At 50.7% G+C, this 22,710-nt stretch overlaps 3 protein-coding genes across 3 annotated transcripts in view; 2 read left to right on the forward strand and 1 right to left on the reverse strand.

The window, feature by feature from the left end:
* Positions 1-17,413, forward strand: part of RAB5C (RAB5C, member RAS oncogene family) — a 19,331-nt gene extending 1,918 nt beyond the window's left edge. Inside the window, exons 2-6 of the mRNA XM_062019081.1 lie at positions 12,495-12,741; positions 13,803-13,954; positions 14,281-14,403; positions 15,171-15,264; positions 16,197-17,413. Of these exons, the coding sequence (XP_061875065.1) occupies positions 12,576-12,741; positions 13,803-13,954; positions 14,281-14,403; positions 15,171-15,264; positions 16,197-16,312 (651 nt within the window). The 5' untranslated portion in view covers positions 12,495-12,575 and the 3' untranslated portion in view covers positions 16,313-17,413. The remainder of the gene's footprint in view (positions 1-12,494; positions 12,742-13,802; positions 13,955-14,280; positions 14,404-15,170; positions 15,265-16,196) is intronic.
* A 1,893-nt stretch (positions 17,414-19,306) lies between these two features.
* On the reverse strand, positions 19,307-20,136 carry LOC133628753 (heat shock protein 30-like). The gene has a single exon (XM_062017632.1). It carries the CDS (start codon positions 20,047-20,049, stop codon positions 19,459-19,461), a length of 591 nt encoding a protein of 196 aa, XP_061873616.1. The 5' UTR covers positions 20,050-20,136; the 3' UTR covers positions 19,307-19,458.
* A 1,065-nt stretch (positions 20,137-21,201) lies between these two features.
* LOC133628752 (heat shock protein beta-11-like) lies at positions 21,202-21,798 on the forward strand. The gene has a single exon (XM_062017631.1). It carries the CDS (start codon positions 21,202-21,204, stop codon positions 21,796-21,798), a length of 597 nt encoding a protein of 198 aa, XP_061873615.1.
* Positions 21,799-22,710: the final 912 nt, after the last annotated feature.

A 22,710-nucleotide genomic window follows, 5' to 3' on the forward strand; every position in this document is an offset into this window, starting at 1 on the left:
TAAGCTTGGCCTTTTGTCACAATTTTATCTCTTGAGTTTGTCTTACTTTAAAGGTTAATCTAGCTTTATAGCTGACTGAAGGAACATGGCTCCATTTCACTGCTTGCTAACTGACCAGGCTTCAGTTTGTATGGTGAAGTGATGAATACCCTCCTGCTAAGCTCAGCTTGCACACAGCACCTGTGCTGGAGTGGTGGCTGCAGGGTAGTGGCCTTGAAACCTCTGCTGATAGAGTTGTTTTTGAAGAGCTGCTATGAAAAACAGCTATCTGCTGAGGCTGCTTCAGAGACCATGGCCCTGCAGATATCAGGAAACACATTTATGTATTAAAAACATGAGAAGGGAATTGGTGTTCCAGATACTGCTGCCCTTGCTCAGGTCTGTAGCTGCTAGCAAAAAAAGTGGCTGGCTTTTTGCTGATGTAAATCCTTTTTACCTCTTAAGTTAAAATGAGCATCCCCAAGTCTGTGAGAGACTTGAGCATGAGACTACAGAGAAGCTGTGACTCTTACAGTTGGTGTGCCTACCATAGGAGTACTGCTGAAGCTGCTGACTGAGGTCCATGAATCTGCATTGTAAGGCTCTAGTGCAGCTCCTGGCAACTGCAATGACTAGTTCCCCAATTTAGAGCTCAGGATTATAGCCTTGCTGGTGAAGAGACTGTGTCCTTTGTCTGTGTGGAGGGAAGTGCATGTTGTCCCGTAGAGAAGATGAAGTATTAAAACTGGTCAGGCTTCCTAGGGCTGAGGACCTGAGGTCTGTCACTCCAAGTCTGTTTCCTGGTTGACCTCCTCAGTACGAGCTGGACCTGTCGCTCCTTCGTCTGCAGCACTGACCCAACTGCAATAAGGCTTTGGAAGTTTGTTCTTACTGATTGTATTAACATGCTAGAAAATCAGGTTGAAACTTTGTGCTGTGCTAGCCTGGGGCTAGTGGAGTCTGTGGGGTGTGCTGCTTGGGTCTCACCCTTGCTGCTTGTCCTGCTTGTGAATCTGGTCCTAAAGCTGCCTTCCCAACTTTGGGTGGGAGCAAGGTTGCAGGAGCTTCCTGCTAGCAGTGGCCAGCTGCCCACTCAGGGTTAGGTGAAGCAAAACCACTCAGTAACTTCAGGGCTTCCTTTGCCAAGGAATTTGTGTAACACTGTCAGCTATTTAACAAGATAAATACTTCACTGGGGCTTTTGTCTTGAGTATTTTGATTCAAGCCAACAAATCCCCAGTGAAATGGCTCCTTGCATAGCTGAGAGCAGAAGCAGTCCTCTCAGAGAATCTAGTTACCGGATTGGGTTTCTGCACATTGCCAGGTTTCGGGGTAATCCTTGCTACTGGGTAAACACAGGGCAAAAGTATCAGATTCTGTAACTTCTGGTGCCTTAAACTAGCAGCTTCCCTGTGGTGGGGAGTCTTGTGAGGTGATTGTCTAATGCAGGGTTTACCATAGGGATCTGATAGTAATTGCCCTGTGGGGATTTATGTTCTTGTTCTGGGTTGGCTTGTTGCAAACAAGCCCTTGTGCTATTCTCTAGCATCCTAACAGCCCTGCAGAACTGCCTTGCCTTTGGGTAGGTTTGAGATGCAGCAGCACTGTCTTGCACTTTCTCACTTAGGGCACTCAAATTCTTGGATGTAATATTTGTGCAAGGGTACGAGTCCCTACAACCAACCCTGACTAGCAGGTGAGAGGAGCTCAAACTGCAGGAGAGGTGGACCCTGGAGTTCTTGGTTGCTGGACGTGCACTGAAGCTTGTCTTTGATCTCAAAGCAAATAAGAGGCTGTTCCAAGGAGTTTACAGTGAAAAAACTCTTTTTTTTCTTGCCTCTGATGCTGAGCTACTGCCTGTGCTTCAGTGAGCAGGACAAGCAAACAAACCATCCCCTGCCTTTGTGTGGATCTCAGTGACACCATGGACTGCTGAGCTTCACTAGTTGTGAGAAGTTAGTTGGAAACCTAATACCTGTTCATCTTGTTTACGTGGGTACCCTGCCATACCCTTCCTTCTCGTGGTCTTGACTTCTTTAGCCACTATGGCAAGCTGCAGCTTCAGCTGCTTTCGCTCATCTGCACTGTATCACTGCAGTTGTTTTGGTCTGCCCCAGGACTTGAGCACCAGCGTTTTCAGGGAGCAGGGAGGGATGTGTTCCCGATCCCCTCTGGAAGAAGGGGCAGGAACAGCCTCCCTGAGAATCAGAAATGGCTTCATACAACATGAAGCTGTTCTTAAACCAACATTTACTGACACAGATCCTGGCTGTGCAGTTTGGCTGCCCATTACTTCTCCGCTCAGCAGTGTGGAGTTCTGTTTCTGACAAGAATCCCCAAAAGACATTGGCATTAGCAAAAAAGCACCAAAATCACTGTCCTGTAGTCAAGAGTTCTCAGAAAGCTGGCTGCAGCTTTGGTAGTTGCTCACTTCAACTGTTTGGTCATCCTGGGAATGTCAGCAGAAATGCTGAGCTGGTCATCCTCATCTCATGTATGTTCTTGGCCTGATACCTTAGTGACTGACTAATTGGAGTCACCTGAACTGCATAAATTCCACCAAACCTGCCAAAGGTCTAGTGGCTTCTCAGGTGGACATGGAGCCATCAAGTTGGAGGCCTGTGGCCAGTGGAGTTGCACAGGGATGGGTTCTGGGGCCAGTCTTGTTCAACATCTTCATCAAGCACCTGGATGAGGGCACAGAGGGGACCCTCAGCAAGTGCCTGCTGGCACCAAACTGGGAGCACTGGCTGATTGCCCAGAGGCTGTGCTGCCAGGCAGCCAGATCTCAACCAGCTGCAGAGTTGGGCACAGAGGAACCTGCTGAGGTTCACCAAGGGCAAGGGCAGAGTCCTGCAGCTGGGGAGGAACAAGCCCCTGCAGCAGCACAGGCTGGGGGTGACCTGCCTGAAAGCAGCTCCGGGAGAGAGACCTGGGAGTCCTGATTGACAATAAGCTAAAGATGAGCCAGCAAAGTGCCCTCATGGGCAAGAAGCCAATGGCAGCCTGGGATGTATCAAGAAGAGTGTGGGCAGCAGGTCAAGGGAGATTCTTACCCTTCTGCTCTGGTGAGGCCTCATCTGGAGTCCTGTGTCCAGTTCTGGGCTCCTCAGCTCAAGAGGGACAGGGAAGTGCTGGAGAGAGGCCAGTGCAGGGCCACCAAGATGATCAGGGGACTGGAACATCTTTCATATGAGAAAAGGCTACAGGAACTGGGGCTGTTTAGTCTGGAGAAGAGGAGACTGAGGGGGGGATCTTATCAACATTTATAAATATCTAAAGGGTGGGTGTCAGGAGGTTTGGACATCCCTTTTTGCTATAGTATCTAGCAACAGGACAACCTGGTGCTTCGATGAAGCTGGAACACAAGAAGTTCCACTTAAACATAAGAAAAAACTATTTCAGGTGAGGGAGCCCTGGCCCAGGCTGCCCAGGGAGGGTGTGGAGGCTCCTTCCTTGGAGCTCTTCAAGACCCCCATGGGCATGTTCCTATGTGACCTGATCTAGGTGGGAGCTGCTTCGGCAGGAGGGTTGGACTGGATGAGCTCTAAAGGTCCCTTCCAACCCCCACCATTCTATGAATCCTGCAGCCACACTTCAAACCATCTTTAGTTCTCTGCAATTAAAGGGGTCAAAGTCTGTAGCTGCTGACTGCTGGCTCTGCTCAGTAGCTCTCCGTGATGAGTTACAGACACACTTGCCTAATTCCAAATTGATGCAGCACAACCAGATGGCAAAATGAGCAGAGATCTGTGAAATATAGGTCATGTTAAGGCTTTGAGGATGTCAAGAGGCTCATTTCCTTGTTTTGCTCTGGGAATCACCCCTATCATGTTTCAAGAGGTCATAACTCGGGAGAGTCGTGATTCACGTGGCATTTAATGTCCAGAATGTTAGTCTGAAACGGTGACAGAGCTTGCAGGTTGCTGATTGGCTGCCCTGGTAAATAGATACGAGGTTAAACAAGCAAAAGCCATTCTCTTGCAAACTCTGGTTAGAAGAGAAACTCCAAAAGGTGGAAACTCTTTCGTCTGGTAGAGATGTAGAGCTGCTGATGTGCCTCTGGAACCTGATGGTAGCCAAGCTGCTCCTGGCCAGAGCTGCAACGCTCTGCTTCCTCACTGCCCAGCAAAACAAGTGGCTAATTTGCTTCCTAGGAAGCTTTCTCTTCCTGTCTAAACACAGTGTGTCCTTGCTCAGAGGAGGAGGTGGTGGTCCTGACAGTGTTGCTGGCCTTTGCAAAGCCCCGCCCCCCCATCTGAATTGCAGCTTCCTCACTGGCTTAAAGCAATGGCTTCTTCACAGCTTAGGCTACTGAAGCATCTCCCTGCCACGAGGAGTGACTTTATCAGTGCTTGTTTCATTCCTGCTAGCTTCAGGGGAATGTTCCTGGCTTAACAGCAGATTTCTGACTTGATTTTTGGTCCAGACAATTTGAGGCTGAAGGTCTCTGTATGCTCAAGTGCTTTGAAGGCTGAAGAGGTTCTCCAGCTGGTGATGCTGATGGGCCATCCCTCTGGATGAGCTCTGACTGAAAGGGCTGTAGCTTTCCTATCCAGCTATGAGATTGAGTTTAAACACAAGACATTAAAGTGGCCTCACAGCTGGACAGGCTTTGCCCTGGAAAGCAGGTATGTGACACTCTTTGGTGAGCATCTGTATTGAGGCAGGCCTTGTTCTCAGGACACAGTGCTCCACTTCAGCCCCAGCTTTAAGCCTCTTATTCGTGGGAATCTGGTAGTTGCTGGGTAAATGTTGGATGTACTCAGAGCATAAACAGTTTTCTTGGGGATGCATCCAAAAGAAGAAGGCACTTGGGTGTTGTTGTTGTGAAGGCAATAATCACTCAAAGACGTAGAGGGTCTAAGTAATGCACGTGCAGAGACGTACAGGGGCAACACAGTACAACCACCAGAGTTGACTCGAAGCCACCCTTCCTTTGCTAGCTACCTCCTTATATGCTGCTTCTGCCCATGAGATCACCCAGGGCCCAATTGATTAACTTGCAGCACCTGTTTCTGAAGTAGCATGCCAGCTGCATTAACTTATCCCTACCATCTTTATTCAAGCTGGCTGGTCCAAGCTACGTCTGTGCCTACAATTCCCCCCTTTTTCTTTTTTGAACCAGCCAGCCTTTAGCAACACATTTCAGAATTAAAGGTACATGAAGAAAACATAAATATTTTTACCCATGGCCATGAGTTTACAACAAAAGGTCAATAACAGCTACATCGCTGAACAATACAATACAGAAATCCATAAAGTCAAAATAAACAATCTGATATGTGTTGGTAGGAGGGACGCACACTGGCAGGAAGGGATGAGGTCTTGGTAGCTCCACTGATATTTCTTTTTCCTGATGTAGTTCCGGACTTTTCTTCAGATCCTTTAGCATGCTGATCTGTGAGCATTATCAATAAGATGGAAGTATCTCTTCATCTGTTGGTCATCTTAAGTTCTTTAATTCTTTTATAGCTGAAGGAATTTACAGCAGCCTAAGTGGTGCCACAGTTGCGAGGGTTTACATTTTAATAGAGTGATGGATTGAGGGTGGATCACTTGGTTCTTTCCTCAAGATTGTTTTTTCCATTGGTCTTACAGTTAAGTCCTTTCTGTTGATGTGGCTTGATCCATTTTGCCGGAATCCATCGGGGACCTTGATCTGTAATGACACAAGCATAGCCTCTTCCCCACGTTAACAGATCTGCAGGTCCTTGCCACTCTCCAGTAGTGGGATTCTTATACCAAACTTTAGGTTTGTCAGTAAAATCCAAATCCCGACTCATTTGGGCAAAGTGTGTTAATGCCGGTGGTTCATTCCGGTTTGCCACAATTCTGAGATGATTCATTGTATAAAGGGCTTTCATTAGTCTGTCTTGAGGACTCACCCCCTCTTCCCCCGTTTTTTGTTTTTCTAGAAGGCCTTTTAAGGTTTGATGTGTCCGTTCAATAATGGCTTGACCGGTGGAATTTCCTGGGATACCAGTAGTATGTTTAACACCCCATAAGTTTAGAAACTTACGTGTTTTACTGGCTATGTATCCCGAGCCATTATCAGTTTTTATCTCTCTTGGAACACCAAGGACAGCAAAGCAACTCCTCCAATGTCTTATGACGTCTCGAGAACTGTCACTGGTTAAGGCTGTGGCCCAGACCATGGCTGAATAAGTATCAATAGTAACATGTATACGTTTAAATCGCCCAAAAGGAGCATAGACAGTGATATCTGATTGCCATATACCTAATGGTGCCAGACCCCTGGGATTGACTCCTACACCTAGGCCGATCTGATTCTGGCATGCAGGGCACGTGGAAACAATACCCTGAGCGTCCGATATGGTCAGGTCAAACTGCTTCGCCAGCATTTTCGCACTTTGATGAAAAAAAATCGTGCGATCTTCGGGCTTGAGAAAATTTGTCAATTATTGGCCCCGTAGGTATCAATAAAGGAGCTGCCACTATCCTGTCAACAATTTCATTGCCAACTGATAGGCCATCTTTTAAGCCCGAATGGCTTCGAATATGTCCAATATAATAAGCAGTTTGCCGTTCATTTATCTGATGCCAGAGTCTCAGAAATAAGTTATACAGATTCTGATTAGAGATTTCTTTCAACAGCGCTCTCTCTAATCGAGTGACAGCATCGACCACATAGAGGGAATCGGAGATGATGTTTAATGGGACGTCTGACCATTTCTCAAAAGTTTTAACTACAGCCATCAGTTCCAGCAGTTGAACTGAACTGCCTGGGGAGTGGACAGTTAGATTTTGCCATTTTCCATTTTCCCACCAAACCACTCCTGCTTTGGCTTGGATCTTACTGGCGTCGGTAAAAACAGTCAGGCCTTTAACGGGTACTGCTGATCTCAATGGCCGATCTTCCATTTGAAACTTAACAGAGAACAATTTATGGGCCGGATAATGATTATTTATAGTTCCTGGATATGACAATAAGGCCCACTGTAATTCATCAGATTGTTGCAGTGCCCAGTTCAAGAACTCATCTGTGAGAGGAACGAAAATGATGTCTGCCTCAATCCCTGCTATTTCCAGCAGACGTTTCCTGGCCTTAACTATTATTTTCGCAATTGCCTCAAGCCTCGTGGTAATTGTTTTTTGTAAATTATATGGCAAAAATATCCACTCCAAGATCCTCAATGGGTCTTTCGCTACTGAATCCCATTGCATCAAGATTGCCATTACATGCTGGTTTTGACTTATCACAGCAATGTTAATTGACAAGTCAGGATCATATCGGTGACTGTAGTTATTGACTATCTTGCTTCCTATTTTTTCTATTGCTTGGATTTGCTGCCGAGACAGTCTTCGCGCACTATCAGCCTCTACTGAGCCCTTTAACAAAGGCATTAGTGGCGCAAGATCCTCATTTGTGATACCACATATGGTTCGTACCCATTGGATATCACCTATCAGCTTTTGAACGTCTGTTAAGTTAGCAATATCTGTTTTAATTGCCACCTTCTGAGGATAAATGCGCGCATCAGTGATAATATTACCTAAATATTTCCAAGAGGCGTGCATTTGTACCTTCTCTGGCGCGATCACCAACCCGGAGTTGCTTAACTGTCGGTTCACTTCTTGTAGAATGCGATGCTGGTCCAGGTCTTTTCCTGCAATCAAGATATCATCCATATAATGGTAAAATAAGACACGAGGGTATTTTTTGCGCAGAGGTGCCAGCGCCCAGGCAACATAAGTTTGACAAATAGTTGGTGAGTTCTTCATTCCCTGAGGTAAAACAGTCCATTGATATCGTTTTGCTGGCTCTTGTTTGTTAATCGATGGTACTGTAAAGGCAAACTTCTCACTGTCATCCTCATGTAAGGGAATTGTGAAAAAACAGTCCTTTAAGTCAATCACCAACAGGGGCCACTCTTTTGGAAGCATTGCAGGAGAGGGTAATCCTGGCTGTAAAGCACCCATGTCCTGCATCACTGCATTAACAGCTCTTAAATCATGTAACAGCCTCCACTTCCCTGATTTTTTAGGGATAGTAAAAATTGGTGTATTCCATGGACTGGTGGATGGCTTAATATGACCCTTCTCTAGTTGTTCATTTACTAATTCATGAATGTGGGCGAGCTTTTCTTTGCTTAGCGGCCATTGATCAATCCAAACTGGTTTATCTGTTAGCCAGGTTAACTTCAGGATTGGTCGCCCATCAATGGCCGCCATTAAAAATTTTCATTTGACAAACGAAAGCCCATTTGGCTTAAGGCGTCTCTACCCAAAAGCCAAACTGAAGTATTCATTACATAGGGCCTAATTTGCACACATCTATTCTCTTCGCCCTGTATACATACCGAAATCAGGTCTGTGCTAATTTTTGTCATCTGTATTCCTCCTACTCCAACAACAGGGGTGTCTAAATTCTCTAAAGGCCAGCTTTTTGGCCAATAGGATAATGGCACAATAGTAACATCTGCTCCCGTATCCAGTAATGTGTTGTACCCAACCATGTGTTCACCATTTGGATGTTGGAATACAACCGTCTGAGTGGGCTTTCCCTGTGAAAGCGGCACCGCCAGTCTTACCTCAGGTACTCCAGTGGATCCAAAACCACCGTCTCGACGCTTACGACTTCCTGCGAAAGGAACTTTAGCTCTGAAAGGAACTAATTGCGCTATTTTAGTTCCTTTAGGTATATGAACTGGTGGCTGCCAAACTTTAACCATTATTCCAATATTTCCTTCATAGTCTGCATCAATTACACCGGGGAGCACAAAAATACCTTGTCGAGAGGCCGATGACCGTCCTAAAAGCAAAGCGCTTAATCCATAGCCAAGGGGTCCATTAACGTTAGAGGAGATAATTGTTACCTCTGTGTTGTGGATGGTTACATCTACTGCTGTTTCCACATCCACTCCTGCGCTTCCTGCAGTGGCTGATCTGAGGCCATCCAGGCAGCTCTTGGTGTTGAAGGGCGTTTTTGTGTCATCGCGCTCGCCCTTTTTGCGCTCGTCAACCCGTTTCCCTTATGCATTGTTTGTCTGGCCACTCGAGAGCGGCACTCAGTGGCTCTATGGCCAAACTTGCCACATCTGTAACAATTACCGTGAAATCTGCCATTGGACCCAGATGGCCTGGCGGAGCTGTTTGTCCATACCAATGGTCTGGACCGACATTGATTTTTCACGTGTCCTATTTTTCCACAGTTAAAGCACTTTGGCCTCCGATCTCCTTTGTGGGCTTGAACTAAAGGTTTCAATGCTGTTGCCATTGCCTCAGCTAAATGTGCTGACGATCCTACCCTAGAGCAGGCTTCTATCATGTCGACCAAAGTTGCTGTCCGCGGGAGAGCCTGCAGGATCTTTTTGCAGTCATGATTAGCGTTAGCAACTGCTAAGTGTAATCCTATTTCCGCCTTTACTTCAGCCGACATGTTTGGTATACGATCCAGAGCTGCTCTTAGGCGGTCTAAGAAGGTCATGAAAGGCTCATTAGGTTTTTGAATAATAGTTGTATATGAGGGAACTGGCACCCCCATATCAGGAACGATCTTAAATGCCTGACGTGCCAGTGTCTGTGTTTGCTGCAAGATAGCTTCATGCAGCCGGGCTTGTACCTGAGGATCAGCGAATGCTCCTTTACCCAGCATCATGTCTGCTGTGACAACTCGCCGCGGATCTCCCTGTTGTAAGTCCATGTTTTCCACCACCGTCAGATCAACTCTTTTTTCCCATTCAGACTCCCATAATAATACCTGAGTGGGCTTCAGGAAAGTTTCTGCAAGCTTCCGGCAGTCAAATGGAGTCATTAACCCACTGGCAAAAATATGATCTAGTAATGTCTGAACGTATGGGTTGGACAAGCCATATTGCATTACTGCTTTCTGGCCTTCTCTTACCAATTTCCAATCTAAAGGTGCCCATTGTCGTTTTCTTTGTGCTGTTATTACTGGAAAGGCTTGCGGAATAAATTCGCCTTCGATTACCGCATCACGTATGAGGCCTCTCCATTTCTTAGCCGGATCATAATCATCTGGACGAGGATCTCTGAGTACCTGTGGGGATGAAACTTTAATCTTTGTTTTGGTTAATTCATTAATTCGTTCCAACAGTTGATTAGCTGTTGCTTTTGGTTTTTCTATCAGTTCCTCCAGCTGGGCCAAAGTGTGTTTCATATCTTCTCCGTGTTGTATTAACTCTTCCTTTAATAATTGTCTTTGTTGATCTTCACTAGAAGTTGGGGGTGATGATGGCAGAGGGATACACTCAGGGATTGATGAGCTCAGGGGCAACGGCATATCATTTGTAAAACGTACCTTTCGTTCTCTGTTAGGTACTCCTTCAGGTATAGCAGAAGGGTGGGATGGGGCAGGATGGTGAAGGGTGGGTGGGAGGGGAGGAGAAGCAATGTGTGTATTCGGCTCCTGGACGGGTGCTCTAGGGGGTTCTGGGGGAGGTGGGCTCACATCCATGCTCTCCTCTTCCAGAGGTGGAGCCGAGGGTATTACAACATTATCCCCTCCGAAGAATCTCTGAGTATTTTCTTCTAGAGGTGGAGCCGATGGCACTATAAAGTCACCACCTCCAAAGAATCTTTTAGCATCCACTGGGAACGCAGATGGTGCAGCAGCTTCTGCTTTCATGGCAGCAGCGGCAGCACGCTCAGCTTCTAGCTGGTGTATAATGGATGATACCAATTTACACAAGCCAATAGCATTATTCAACATGTCTCCTAGCTTTTCCCAGTGTCCTTTTTCATATACTTCTTGGGGGGAAGCAAAGAGACCTACTTCCTGTCCCCATCTTACAAGCCTTAGCAAAGGCTCTCTTTCATAATTGAATCCTTTTTCCGCAAGGATATGCTGGAGGGTGTCAATAGGACTTTCCTCTTTGCTTAGCATTTTTCCCATTATATCAGTTTGCTCAGATTACTTGCCTTTTCCAGCAGAAATCCAAGTGCTTTTCTGCTGAGGGTTCTTGATCCAACCGATTCAGCGAATCACGTCGGGGTCACCAAATGTTGTTGTTGTGAAGGCAATAATCACTCAAAGACGTAGAGGGTCTAAGTAATGCACGTGCAGAGACGTACAGGGGCAACACAGTACAACCACCAGAGTTGACTCGAAGCCACCCTTCCTTTGCTAGCTACCTCCTTATATGCTGCTTCTGCCCATGAGATCACCCAGGGCCCAATTGATTAACTTGCAGCACCTGTTTCTGAAGTAGCATGCCAGCTGCATTAACTTATCCCTACCATCTTTATTCAAGCTGGCTGGTCCAAGCTACGTCTGTGCCTACACTTGGGGGATTTTTTTTTGCAGTTGTCTCTGTCATCAAGAAGCTTGGGTTATGAGAGTGGAAGGGAAAGTGGAAATGCAGAGCATATGCAATCAGTTATAGCATTTGTCGTTGTCAGGAAGTGGGAGTTGTGATGAGCACAGGAAATATGCCTAAATCTGTGTAAGGGTGCACTCTGAGAGCACTCCTGTTTTCTGCTGCATGCAGCTGAGCTAAATGGTGAGGAAGGCACTGAGACTTCACTTGTGGTTAACTAACTATGGATGTAAAGTGAACCAGCTTGTCTTGCTGTGCTTCTGCACAGCTGTAGAGGCTCAGTGCTGGGATGATGGGGTGAAAGCTCTGGTTGTGGGTGATGATACCTGGTCAATGGATTCAACCAGTCTCTTGAAGAATGTGGCCGATAGCCTCATGACCTAGAATGATGTGGGATAAGGGCACTGAGGCAGCTGGGATGGGGTGTGAGCAGTGGCAAGTGTTAGGTGTTGCCTCTGCATTTGGATCAAGCTGTTGAGACTCCTGTTTCGTGGTTAAGTACCTGCTTGCAGCAGGGATGGGGGTTGCTGTCAGTCTCTGGTTACGCAGCCTGTGTACAGCTTGCTGCTACAAGTGACTTCCCTCCCCACGGCAGGCTGCTTGCACAGGTATTCAGAGGCCTTCCACTGCTCTGAGAGACAGGCTTGGTGCAAGTGCTTCTAAACTAGGAGTGTAGCAACTCCCTCTGAAAGTCTTGTGATCTGAAGGGCTGACAGCCAGAGCTGCTTCCCATAACAGCCTACGTGCAGCACTTGAGCATCTTTGTGTCACATTGACAGTCTGAAGCTGCTGCCTTAACTCAGGAGAGGAGGAAGGAGCTAAAGGTCAACCTCAGTTGCCTCCATGAACTGGGTAGTTGTTGCTCCAGTAGGTGAACCCATTCGTGTGACACCCATCCGTGTGCTGCCTGTTCTCTTGTCTCACCCCACCAAGGTGTGTGTAACTTCCACAAGTGCTAGAGGGCCCACTGGTGGGGGGGAAAGCTTATGTTACCAGTATCCCTTCCCCAAGGAGACTTGGAAGGCTTCAGATCATGCTGCAGGAGCTGACAAACTGCTCAGTAATGCTGTGGTACCTGCAGTTTTAACATTCCATGGTGGGAAAGAGTCACCAACTGCCTGTGCTGGTGTGGTGGCTGTGGATCAACCCACCCTCTGGAACTGCTACAGCTGGTCCGTGGAGTGTGTCGCTAACTCTGACCTCCTCTTTCAGTTGCAACCTGCCTCCAGGTGGATCCCAGCGCAGAACCTACAGCATCCTTAACTCTTGGCACTCCTGCACTCTGAGGCCACGATGGCAGGTCGAGGTGGAGCCGCTCGACCGAATGGACCAGCTGCTGGAAACAAAATCTGCCAGTTCAAACTTGTTCTACTGGGAGAGTCAGCAGTGGGGAAGTCCAGCCTCGTCCTGCGCTTCGTGAAGGGACAGTTCCACGAGTACCAGGAGAGCACAATCGGAGGTGAGTGCCAGCTCCAGGTGCCTGTGACTGGTAGCTACTCGCCTCACCAAGGCAGTTGAGGAGGCTCAGGGGGTATTAATGGCTGTTTCAACCCCATCTGGTTGTTGCTGCTGTAAATAGTCAGGCAGCTGATGCTTTAACTTGTGGTTTGCAACTTGTTTGTTAGTGGGAAGATCAGTGCAGCAGAGAATAATGCCATGGCAACTGTGTGCGCTGCCTCCGAGACGTCTTCGCTTCCAGTGAAGCCTGAATTCCTGCCTTCTAATTAGAGCTGGTCCCTTCAGCTTGCTTTATAGCTGTTAATTATCTTTTCAGACCATGGCCTGGGATTTTGGGGTTGTTTCTAGCCTGATATTAACTACTCCCTGAGCTCTTTTGGGTCTAGTAGTTCTTTAGCGTAGAATCATTAGCACGGTGTCACCAATCAAAGGTCAGTCGGCACTCAGGTCTCCAGGCAGTGACACCAGGAGATGCTTAACATGTCCCTGCAGTAACCCAGGCAGGGAGTGAGTAACTGTAAGTATATTGTGTGGGAAGCAGGGCTTAATGCCCTGCTGCAGAGGGCTGTGTGAACGCACTGCTGTACAGCTTCAGTCTGTATGCAAAGCTGATTGCCTCAATCCTGACTGTAAGGCATGGTGGTGTACTCATGGGAACAGTAAATAGCCAGTTCCTAACCTGGGGGTGCACAGTGTCACTGGGCTGACTTCAGTGCTCTGGTACTGTGGTACTCTCCAAATCTAATCCTGGTGATGCTGCAGCTGTGCTGGGTGATCTGGGAGAGGAGGTTGCCTGGGAAGGGACTGGCAGTGGTAGCTTTCAGCTGCCTGGACTCTCTGTGCCACCTTTCTCTTGGCTGCATGGTGCCTTTTGGGTTCCTGTGTGCAGGAAGCTTGATGCTAGAGCAGAGCTGCAGCCGCCCCAGCCAGTGGCACCACGCTGGCCTCCACCCGAGGCTGCTGCCCGCTCCCATGCAGAAGCAGAACTTCCCTCAGACTCTTGGCTCTTGCTACAGGGGCTCTCCAGCTAGAGGTAGGGCAAACACACACCTTCTCTTCCAGCTGCCTTCCTCACACAGACTGTTTGTCTGGATGACACAACGGTGAAGTTCGAGATCTGGGATACAGCGGGGCAGGAGCGGTACCACAGCCTGGCCCCCATGTACTACCGAGGGGCACAGGCAGCCATCGTTGTCTACGACATCACTAACACAGTGAGTGCCAATGTAGGGTTTGGGAGGGTTTTCTGGGGAGAAGGAGGCTTCTGCACTCAGAGCTGGTGCTTCCCAGTGGCCTGGGAGAGTGTCTGTGTCCAGAGCCCCTGTAGATGCCTGCCTGCAGGTACTGAGTTTCTGGGAAACTCCTAATGGCCTCTTCCTCAGTCTGACCAAGGCTGTCTAAGCTGATAAAAGATCCTGCTACAGAGTGCTGTAGAGGCAGAACACTTCTTACAGGAAAAACAAACTTGTTCTAATCATATCTTCGCTGTGGATTAATAAGAGGCTGCCCTTCCTGACTGCTGCCTCCTGTTTGCTTCCAGGACACATTTGTACGAGCCAAGAACTGGGTGAAAGAGTTGCAGAGACAGGCTAGCCCCAATATTGTAATTGCACTAGCAGGAAACAAGGCAGACCTTGCTACCAAGAGAGCTGTGGACTTCCAGGTGAGTGGGAATTCAGATCAGTTGTTACCTGAGCAAGTCAGGAAAGCAGCTTTTCTTTTGCTCAAGTGAGGGAGATGGTGGCTGCGTGCAGAATGCTTTGAGGGAGTGTGGAAGTCGAGATCTGTGCTGCTGAGGACCCTGGGAAGTGAATTGTAGCTTGCCTTTCTGTGCACAGGTAGCTTTTCCACAGCACAGGTAGTTGTTGTTGGCCGCAGTTACGATGAATGTGGAAAACAAGGCCCACAGAGCACAAGCTTCTGTTTTCAGTCTCTTCTGGTGCCTCCCTCATCTGGGACTGACTTCAGCAGTGTGTGAAATGGCATCTTTTAGACACAAGACACGTAAGGAATCGTTCCCAGCTTATTCTCTACTCTTCACAGCTCTTACCTTGTCTAAGGCAGACTTTCAAGGAGAAGCTCTTATCTCAGACCTCTGCCCAGGCTTGCTTGTGATACATTTACAGTGTGTATTACTCTCCCAGCTAACCAAAGTACAAGGTGTTATGGTGCTCAGGACATACTGTGTCTACACCCGGCTCACAGCCTGTGCTGCTGCAGCCCAGCTTAGCAGCTGAGTATTGCCAGTGGCACATGTCTCCCAGCTGTCCTGACCAGGCAGGCTCAGGGGGCTGGGGAGGCAAGGTCTGGCCTGGGGTGGGACAGAGGGTTTCCTTTTGGTGTTTAGTTTGCCAACAAATGAAGTGTGTGAAGCCTGCTGAGCCTCCTCTTGGCAGGATGCCTTTACCACTCTCATGTGATTGTTTGCAGGATGCACAAACATATGCAGATGACAACAGCTTGCTGTTCATGGAGACGTCGGCAAAGACAGCGATGAATGTGAATGAAATCTTCATGGCAATAGGTAACAGCTTGAGTGCAGAAGGATGGCTGGAGGAGCTCTGAGCCCCAGCAGTGTAGCCCTGCTGGAAACCATGGAAGTTCCTGTGTCAGCCAGGGTCTGGAGGCTCTTCCGGACCAGTTTGCTTTGTTTTTGTGACCAGTCAGCCCTAAGTGTTGGGAGCTTTTGCCTGGCAAAGCCCACTCACTCCCTCCCTTTATCTGGAGTGGTGAGTAAGGAAAGACCAGGGTTAACAGCCAGAACTAGGAGTGGGTTTGACACCAGCAGTGTCTAATCCCAAACTCTGTGAGGGGTGAGGGATTTGGGCAGAGCAGGGCTGAGCCCACCCCTGCTCAGGTTACAGATAATCATAGAATGGTGGGGTTGGAAGGGACCTTTAGATCTCATCCAGTCCAACCCCCCTGCAGAAGCAGGTTCACCTAGATCAGGTCACGCAGGAATGTGTCCAGGCAGGTCCTGAAGCCCTCCACAGAAGAAGCCTCCACACCCTCCCTGGGCAACCTGGGCCAGGGCTCCCTCACTGAAATAGTTTGGCCTTATGTTTAAATGGAACTGTTTGTGTTCCAGCTCCATCCCATCACCCCTTGTCCTGACCCTGGATACAACAGAAAAAAAGTGCTGCCCCAACCTCCTGACACCCACCAGTGAGATCTTGGTCAATATTAATGAGCTCCCCCCTCAGTCTCCTCCAGACTAAACAGCCCCAGGGCCCACAGCCTTTCCTCAGCAGGAACATGCTCCAGTGCCCTGAGCATCTCGCTAGCCCTGTGCTGGCCTCTCTCCAGCACTTCCCTGTTCCTCTGCAGCTGGGGAGCCCACAACTGGACACAGGACTCCAGAAGGGGCCTCAATAGGGCAGAGCAGAGAGGGAGCAGAACCTCCCTGGCCCTGCTGCCCACGCTCGAGGCACCTGCTAACATCTCGTTTCTTTCCAGCCAAGAAACTGCCAAAAAATGAACCCCAGAATATCCCTGGTGGCCCAGGGAGGAATCGGGTGGTTGACCTTCAGGAGAGCAGCCAGCCAAGCAGGAGCCAGTGCTGCAGCAACTGAGCAGCCCCTTCCTGCCCGACGGAGCCCTTGAATGACGTGACTGGAATCCACTCTAACAATCGCACTTACCATAGAGCGGCTGCTGCCGGTGGCTGCTGTGATTTCTCCATCCCTTTCTGATCATAGGCTGGAGGGGAGTTTCTTCCACCTGCACCTTTCTGTACAAATACTAATTCAATTCTAAAGTCTTACAAGTCACTTTTTTTAAGTATATGAACTTCTCTTCCCTCTTCCTGGTGGTGGTAGTGGATGCGTGACCTGGTGTCTGCCCAGCCGGCTCCTCCCTTCCCACAGCGGAGGGTCAGCAGCACCCAGGTCCCACAGTACTGTAGTTCACTCTTGGAAACAAAGGGATATCAGGGGCCAACTCAGCCACGTTTCACATCACCCCTGTGCAAGAGCTGGGGCTGACACCCGTACGATACCGAATACAACAACCACTAAACTTGTAGCATTACAGTGACACTTGGGGCTCTTCAGCCACTTATTGACCAAATCAGTGATGAGTATTCTGGGGTGGGCAGAGGGAAGCAAAACTGGTTTCTTCTGTATTTTATATTGTATGTTTCTTCATGTAACCAATCAGTATCTTGTCAATATAGTACATACAACTAGCTGCCTGTTGTCTTTATTTGTGTTGGGCTCTAGCATGCCAACTCGTATCTCTCTTTTCTATCTCCACTTCTGTTGTTAATGCACTAAAATCCTGTTGCAACTTTTGCAGAGAAAAAAAAGAGAAGAAAAATCTTGTATAGAAAACTGTCCTTTTCTTTGATGGTTGTGATGCCACTAATGTTGTTAACCCTCCTCCAGTGTGAATACACGTGCTTTACTGATGTACAGAGATGGGTTGGGGGGGGGGGAACCCCTCAGATGATTTGTCAGTGGAAACAGTATGTGTTGCAAAAGGCTGTAATTCCACAAAGTGTGAAGGGAGGAATTAAATTGGCTTCTGTTGCCAGGCTCTAACTGACATTGGCTGCTGCTGAGTGCCTAATGCAATGTCTTTTTGCATACTGGTATTTAAGAGGAACTGTCATCTTTGGTCTTCATCACAAACTTCAGTTTGGTGTGATTAAAACTGCAATTTTTATAAACCTATCCTAATCACCAATGTTCACGTTTCTTAATCAGCTCCCAGCAGAAGGGGAAGGGAGCAAGGACATAAGCTGTGCTGGTGGTGTGGGCAGCACCCAGCTCTTCTTCTGGGGAGGAATGTGGGCTGCCTTCCCCTGGGCTGCTGGCCTTGGGCTACTGACCCCAGCTGGGAAGTTTAAACTGCAGTGGCTCCTGCAGCAGCCTGCTTCCCTGGGTGGCAGGAACTCTTCATGCTACTGCTATGGGGGATGCAGGAAGCTTGAGGTGGGAATTAATCATTGCCTGGTACAGCTGCTGCGCTGCCGGGTGGGAAGGGGTGGGGGGAGGAGTGTGTGGAGGAGCTCAGCTTGGCCATGAGACAGGCTTGGGAATGCTGTACTCAAAGATTCACAAAGAAAACTGGCTTTGTCTCTGGAGGAGGATGGCCTTGAGTGATGCTGCTCTCTTACCAGGTGTCTGTGGGATGCTTACAACCCCTGGCTGAAAGCTGGAGTCAGTATGGAAAGCAGAGCATTCCTGGCAGCCCTGCACCTCCTCTGCGTGGTGCTGGGACAGAATCCTTCCTGCCTGGGAGAGCTTGGAGATGGTGATGTGCTGGGGCTTGAAGCTGCTGCCTCTCCCCAGCTGAGTACAGCTGCAGTGTGCAGTGTGACCAGCCCTGGGCTGGGCTTGCCCTGGACTCGTGTCAGGGCTCTGAAAGCTCTGCTGGGAACCTGCAAATAAAGTTGTGTGTGTGAACAGCCTTGGCTCATGTGGGCTTCATCCTCCACCCAAGGTCTTGGTGCCTTTTTGTTCATGCAGCAGGCAGGGTCTGGAGCGACTCAGTGACAGAGGCAGGACCACAGGCTGCTGGGGTGGGGGGTGAGCTCCAATGGGCTTCACTCACCTGATCCCACAGCTGCTGCTCATTTCCATCCCGTGCCAGGGAGAGGAGCCCAGGACCTGTGTGGGATAGCTGAGGTCTCCTTGCTTCCAGGGTGCTGCTGCTGGTTTCGCCAGACAGCAAAAGACAGCACTGTAGGAGAAGGCTTCCACAGTCCCCAGCTCTGAACCATCTTGTGAGCCCAAAGTGAGGTGCTGTTGCCATCTGCCGGCCTCTTTTACTTGGTTCCTGGCTGACAGAGCTTCCCTTCTGGCTCCTCCAGGATTCTGAGTCTCCATCTCTGTGAAGGAGCCCATCTGTGTCCCAAGGGGTGTCACGGTGAGATGTGAGGGACTCGGGATCAGGGCTGGGGACCTGCTGCTGGCTGCAGAGGTGTGCAGCAGAGCCTCATCGCCCCTGGCACTGTGCTGCTGTGGAGAAGGGCTGGCTGAGCTCAGAGCAGCTTTAGCACAAACAGGCGTGCCTGCCTGCATACCTACTGCCTGCCTGGGCCTGAGTGTGGCTGTTTATAGTGGTTACACACAGCGTGGGGAGATTAACTTCACCCTCCCTGCTGCTGGGGCTCAGAGGAGGCTCAGGTAGCCCCTTTCCAAGCTGTATGTGGAGGAAATGGGGGCTACAAAACGGGCACCCAGCGTCCAGCCAGGCCATCCAACATCATCTTCCCGTTCAGTAGCATTGGCCAGGGAGTGAGGGGCCGCTGAGCTGGTGCAGATGCTGACAGCAGCATGAGGAGGGAGCGAAGGCCTCCTGCCTGCACCCTGGGAGAGCTGCCTCTGCTCTGGTACAGATGATGGGGACTGCTCCTCCCTGCCTGGGAGCTTATTACCTCCCCGCTCCCTCAGCAGCACAGTGCTCACAGATTCCCCACCCCCCGCTCCCTCTCCTAGCCTTGTTTTGTGCTGTGTTGAGATGTCAGGAGAGGTTCCTCCCTCTCTGCACCCAGCTGGCGTCAAGAGCTGAGATCAGGGCTCAGCCTCCCCATCAACCACCACCCAGAGAGCACAAGCAGGTTTCTATGCAAAAGCGTTTTTATTGGATACAAAAAGATTCCAGTATAGTGAAAAAGAAATGACAGAATTGCTGATGGAGCTTGTCTGGGCTAAAACCCAAGACCTGATGCTCTCTGCTCCGGTCCTGCCGTGGGCCATCGCTTCCTCTCCCATTACGCCTGGGCTTTGTTGGTGGCTCCATCCTTGGGGGCTGCTCCAAGCTGTGGGGCCGCTGCAGGGCTGACCTGGATGGGCACGTTCCTCTCCGGGGTGGCTGGCAGGGCCAGCTTGGGGGCTTCGATGCGGAGTTGTCCCTCCTTGGTCAGGGAGCACGTCAGCGCCTCGGCGTCCACCTCCTCGGGCACGTCCCACTCCCGCTTCAGCACCTCGTACTTGTAGGAGAAGGAGCCTTTCTCATCGACGTTCTGAGTCTCCTTCTGCCCCACCAGCACCACCTTCCTGCCCACCACCTTCACCGACAGCTGCTCGGGGCTGAAGTTCTTGACATCCTGGCAGATGGAGAAGCCTTCCCCAGAGTTTTGGACCAGGGCTGTGCTGCTGGTGCTCGGGGCTTGCTCCATGGCAGCTGCTCCTTGGCTGTTCAGGAGCTGCTGGAAGCTGCTCATGAACTCCCGAGCTTTCTCCATCTCCTGCTGCAGCTCGGTGAAGATGGTCTCTGCGTGTGGCCAGAGGGTCCTCACTGTGCCCAGACGGGTGGCCAGGGAGCTGGAGGCGAATGGTGCGAGGTGCATTCGGCAAAGCATCGCTGCTGCTGCTGCTGGTGCTGGTTCTGGTGCTGGTTCTGCTGCTGCTGCTGTAGCTGCTGCTGCTGTTGTAGCTGCTAGCTCTCGATCTGGGAGCGATCTGCCCTGGCCCTGCCGCCCGTGGCTTTTATTTCCCTCCCTGGGAGGAGTGGCCTCGTCCCGCGCATCACGTCATCCTCGGGGAGAAAAGCTCAGCCCTTTCCAGCCCGTTCCAGCTCATTCTTGTTACTCATTCATGAGGAGAGGCACCCCTTACGTCATGCCCAGCATACCTTCACCCTTAGTCTTGCAGCTCTGCTCTCCTGGCTTATAATTAGCAGCATCATCTCAGCCTCTGAACGAGATGCCTGAGCCACCCCTGCCAAAAATCTGTGGCCCTTCTAGTTCCCAGGCACAGAGTGGGGCTGGGCTCCTCTCTTCTTTGCCTTCCCACCCTTCACCTCTGCCCTGTCCCCCCACCCCATCTGCAGGCAGGAGAGCCCCTCTATCCCCTGCCCTGTTTGCAGGACCCTCAACTGTCTGGGGTGGGAGGCACACCAAGTATGACCAGAAACAAGCCCATGGGCCCCTCCCTAGGCAAGGGGGCAAGGAAAGGTCGCCGAGGGGCTGGGACAGGATGGTGTGGATTCACAGACAAGGTGCTGAGGGGCTGAAACAGGAGAGCAAACAGCCCCCAGGAAGGCTTTGGGGAGCCTGGAAAGTGCGAGAGGCGTCTGGCACTGAGTGACGTGTGAGCTTTAGGGGTGGGACCAAAGCGACACCTTCCTGGCACAGCACAGCTCGTGCTCCGCTGAGCCCCTGCCTCGGGAAGGGCTCTGCTCGCCCTCCTGGGCTGGTGGCTGCTGCATCACGGTGGCACTGCAGAAACCCGAGCACCTCGTTGGTGACTGCAGCTCCCTATTTGCGGCGTGTGACTCGTCCCCAGAGGCAGGCGCTGCTATTTTGGCTGGAGGATAATCAGCCTTTCAAAAATAGGCGATGGCTCCAGGAGGGTGCGTGGGGAGAGAGCGTTCTGGAAGGGGCACACCCCTGGGCAGAGGAGGATAAAACCCGCTGCTCCCCAGCCCCAGCTCAGCACCGCTCCAGCCCCTGAGCAGAGCACAGCAGAGCAGAACCACAGCACTCACCGGCAGCACAGCCCAAGGAGCAGAGATGCTTTGCCGCCTGCACTTCATGCCACCGACATCCAGCTCGCTGTTCCCCTGGCTCGGCCCCATCCGCACCCTCTGGCCACATCCAGACACCCTCTTCGCCGAGCTGGAGAGAGAGCTGAGGCTGGAGATGGAAAGAGCTCGTGAATTCATGAGCAGCTTCGAGCAGTACCTGAGCAGCGGGAGCAGCCCTGGCCGCATGGGCATCGCCCCGAGCACCGGCGCAGCCCTGACCCAGAGCTCCGGGGACGGCTTCTCCGTCTGCCAAGATGTGAAGGACTTTGCACCCGAGCAGCTGTCGGTGAAGGTGGTGGGCAGGAAGGTGGTGCTGGTGGGGCAGAAGGAGACGCAGACAACGGACGACAAGGGCTCCTTCTCCTACAAGTACGAGGTGCTGAAGCGGGAGTGGGACGTGCCTGAGGAGGTGGACGCCGAGGCGCTGACGTGCTCCCTGTCCAAGGAGGGACAACTCCGCATCGAAGCCCCCAAGCTGGCCCTGCCAGCCACCCCGGAGAGGAATGTGCCCATCCAGGTCAGCCCTGCGGTGGCACAGCCGACAGCCAACGCCGAGGACGGGGCTGAGCGAGCCAAGGCGTGACGGGGAAGAGCACGGGGCCAGGCTGAGCCTGGCTGCCAGGGCAGCTGCTGGCTGCAGAGCAGGACCGTGTGACAGCCCCGTGGTGGTGGGGGGGGATGGTCTCTGCTCAAAATGTGTAGCTTTTTGATATGTAATAAATACTCCTGACTTTTATTTGTGGTGTTTTCTGTGTTTTGCTGGTCCTGCTTGGTCCCAGGCTTTGCAACACTCCCAGTTCTGCCCACACAGTGGGACAGCAGCCGAGCTGTGCTGGCACAGTGCACATCTCTGGCACCTCTCCCCAGCCCTACTTCAGCTGAGAGGAGGCTGGTTGAGGAGCTCCAACACATGCACAGCTTTGAGCATCCCCGAGAAGAGGGCTTTAAGCATCCCCTTTGTGCACCAGAGCCTCATTTTTGTGTGGTGCTGGGACATTCCTCTGTGATACCCAGAAATCTTCATGAATCAATAGAATCACCTAATGGTGGGGGTTGGAAGGGACCTTTAGAGCTTATCCAGTCCAACCCCCCCCGCAGAAGCAGCTCCCACCTAGATCACATCACACAGGAACGTGTCCAGGGTGGGTCTTGAAGAGCTCCAAGGAAGGAGCCTCCACACCCTCCATCACCTCCATGAGGTACTGCTCAAACCTGCTCATGAATTCACGAGCTCTTTCCATCTCCAGCCTCAGCTCTCTCTCCATCACCTTGCCTGTTCTGGTGCACTTGCAGCTGTGCCAGAATCCCCCATCCCATCCCATCCCATCCCATCCCATCCCATCCCATCCCATCGCATCCCACCCCATCCCATCCCATCCCATCCCATCCCATCCCATCCCACCCCATCCCATCCCATCCCACCCCATCGCATCCCATCCCATCCCATCCCATCCCATCCCATCCCATCCCATCCCATCGCATCCCACCCCATCCC

Source organism: Colius striatus, chromosome Z, assembly GCF_028858725.1.
Source record: "Colius striatus isolate bColStr4 chromosome Z, bColStr4.1.hap1, whole genome shotgun sequence".
Lineage (NCBI taxonomy): Eukaryota > Metazoa > Chordata > Aves > Coliiformes > Coliidae > Colius > Colius striatus.

Excerpts from the sequence above, each read along its gene's own strand:
- LOC133628753 (XM_062017632.1), bottom strand. The coding sequence starts at position 20,049 with ATGCTTTGCCGAATGCACCTCGCACCATTCGCCTCCAGCTCCCTGGCC.
- LOC133628752 (XM_062017631.1), top strand. The coding sequence starts at position 21,202 with ATGCTTTGCCGCCTGCACTTCATGCCACCGACATCCAGCTCGCTGTTC.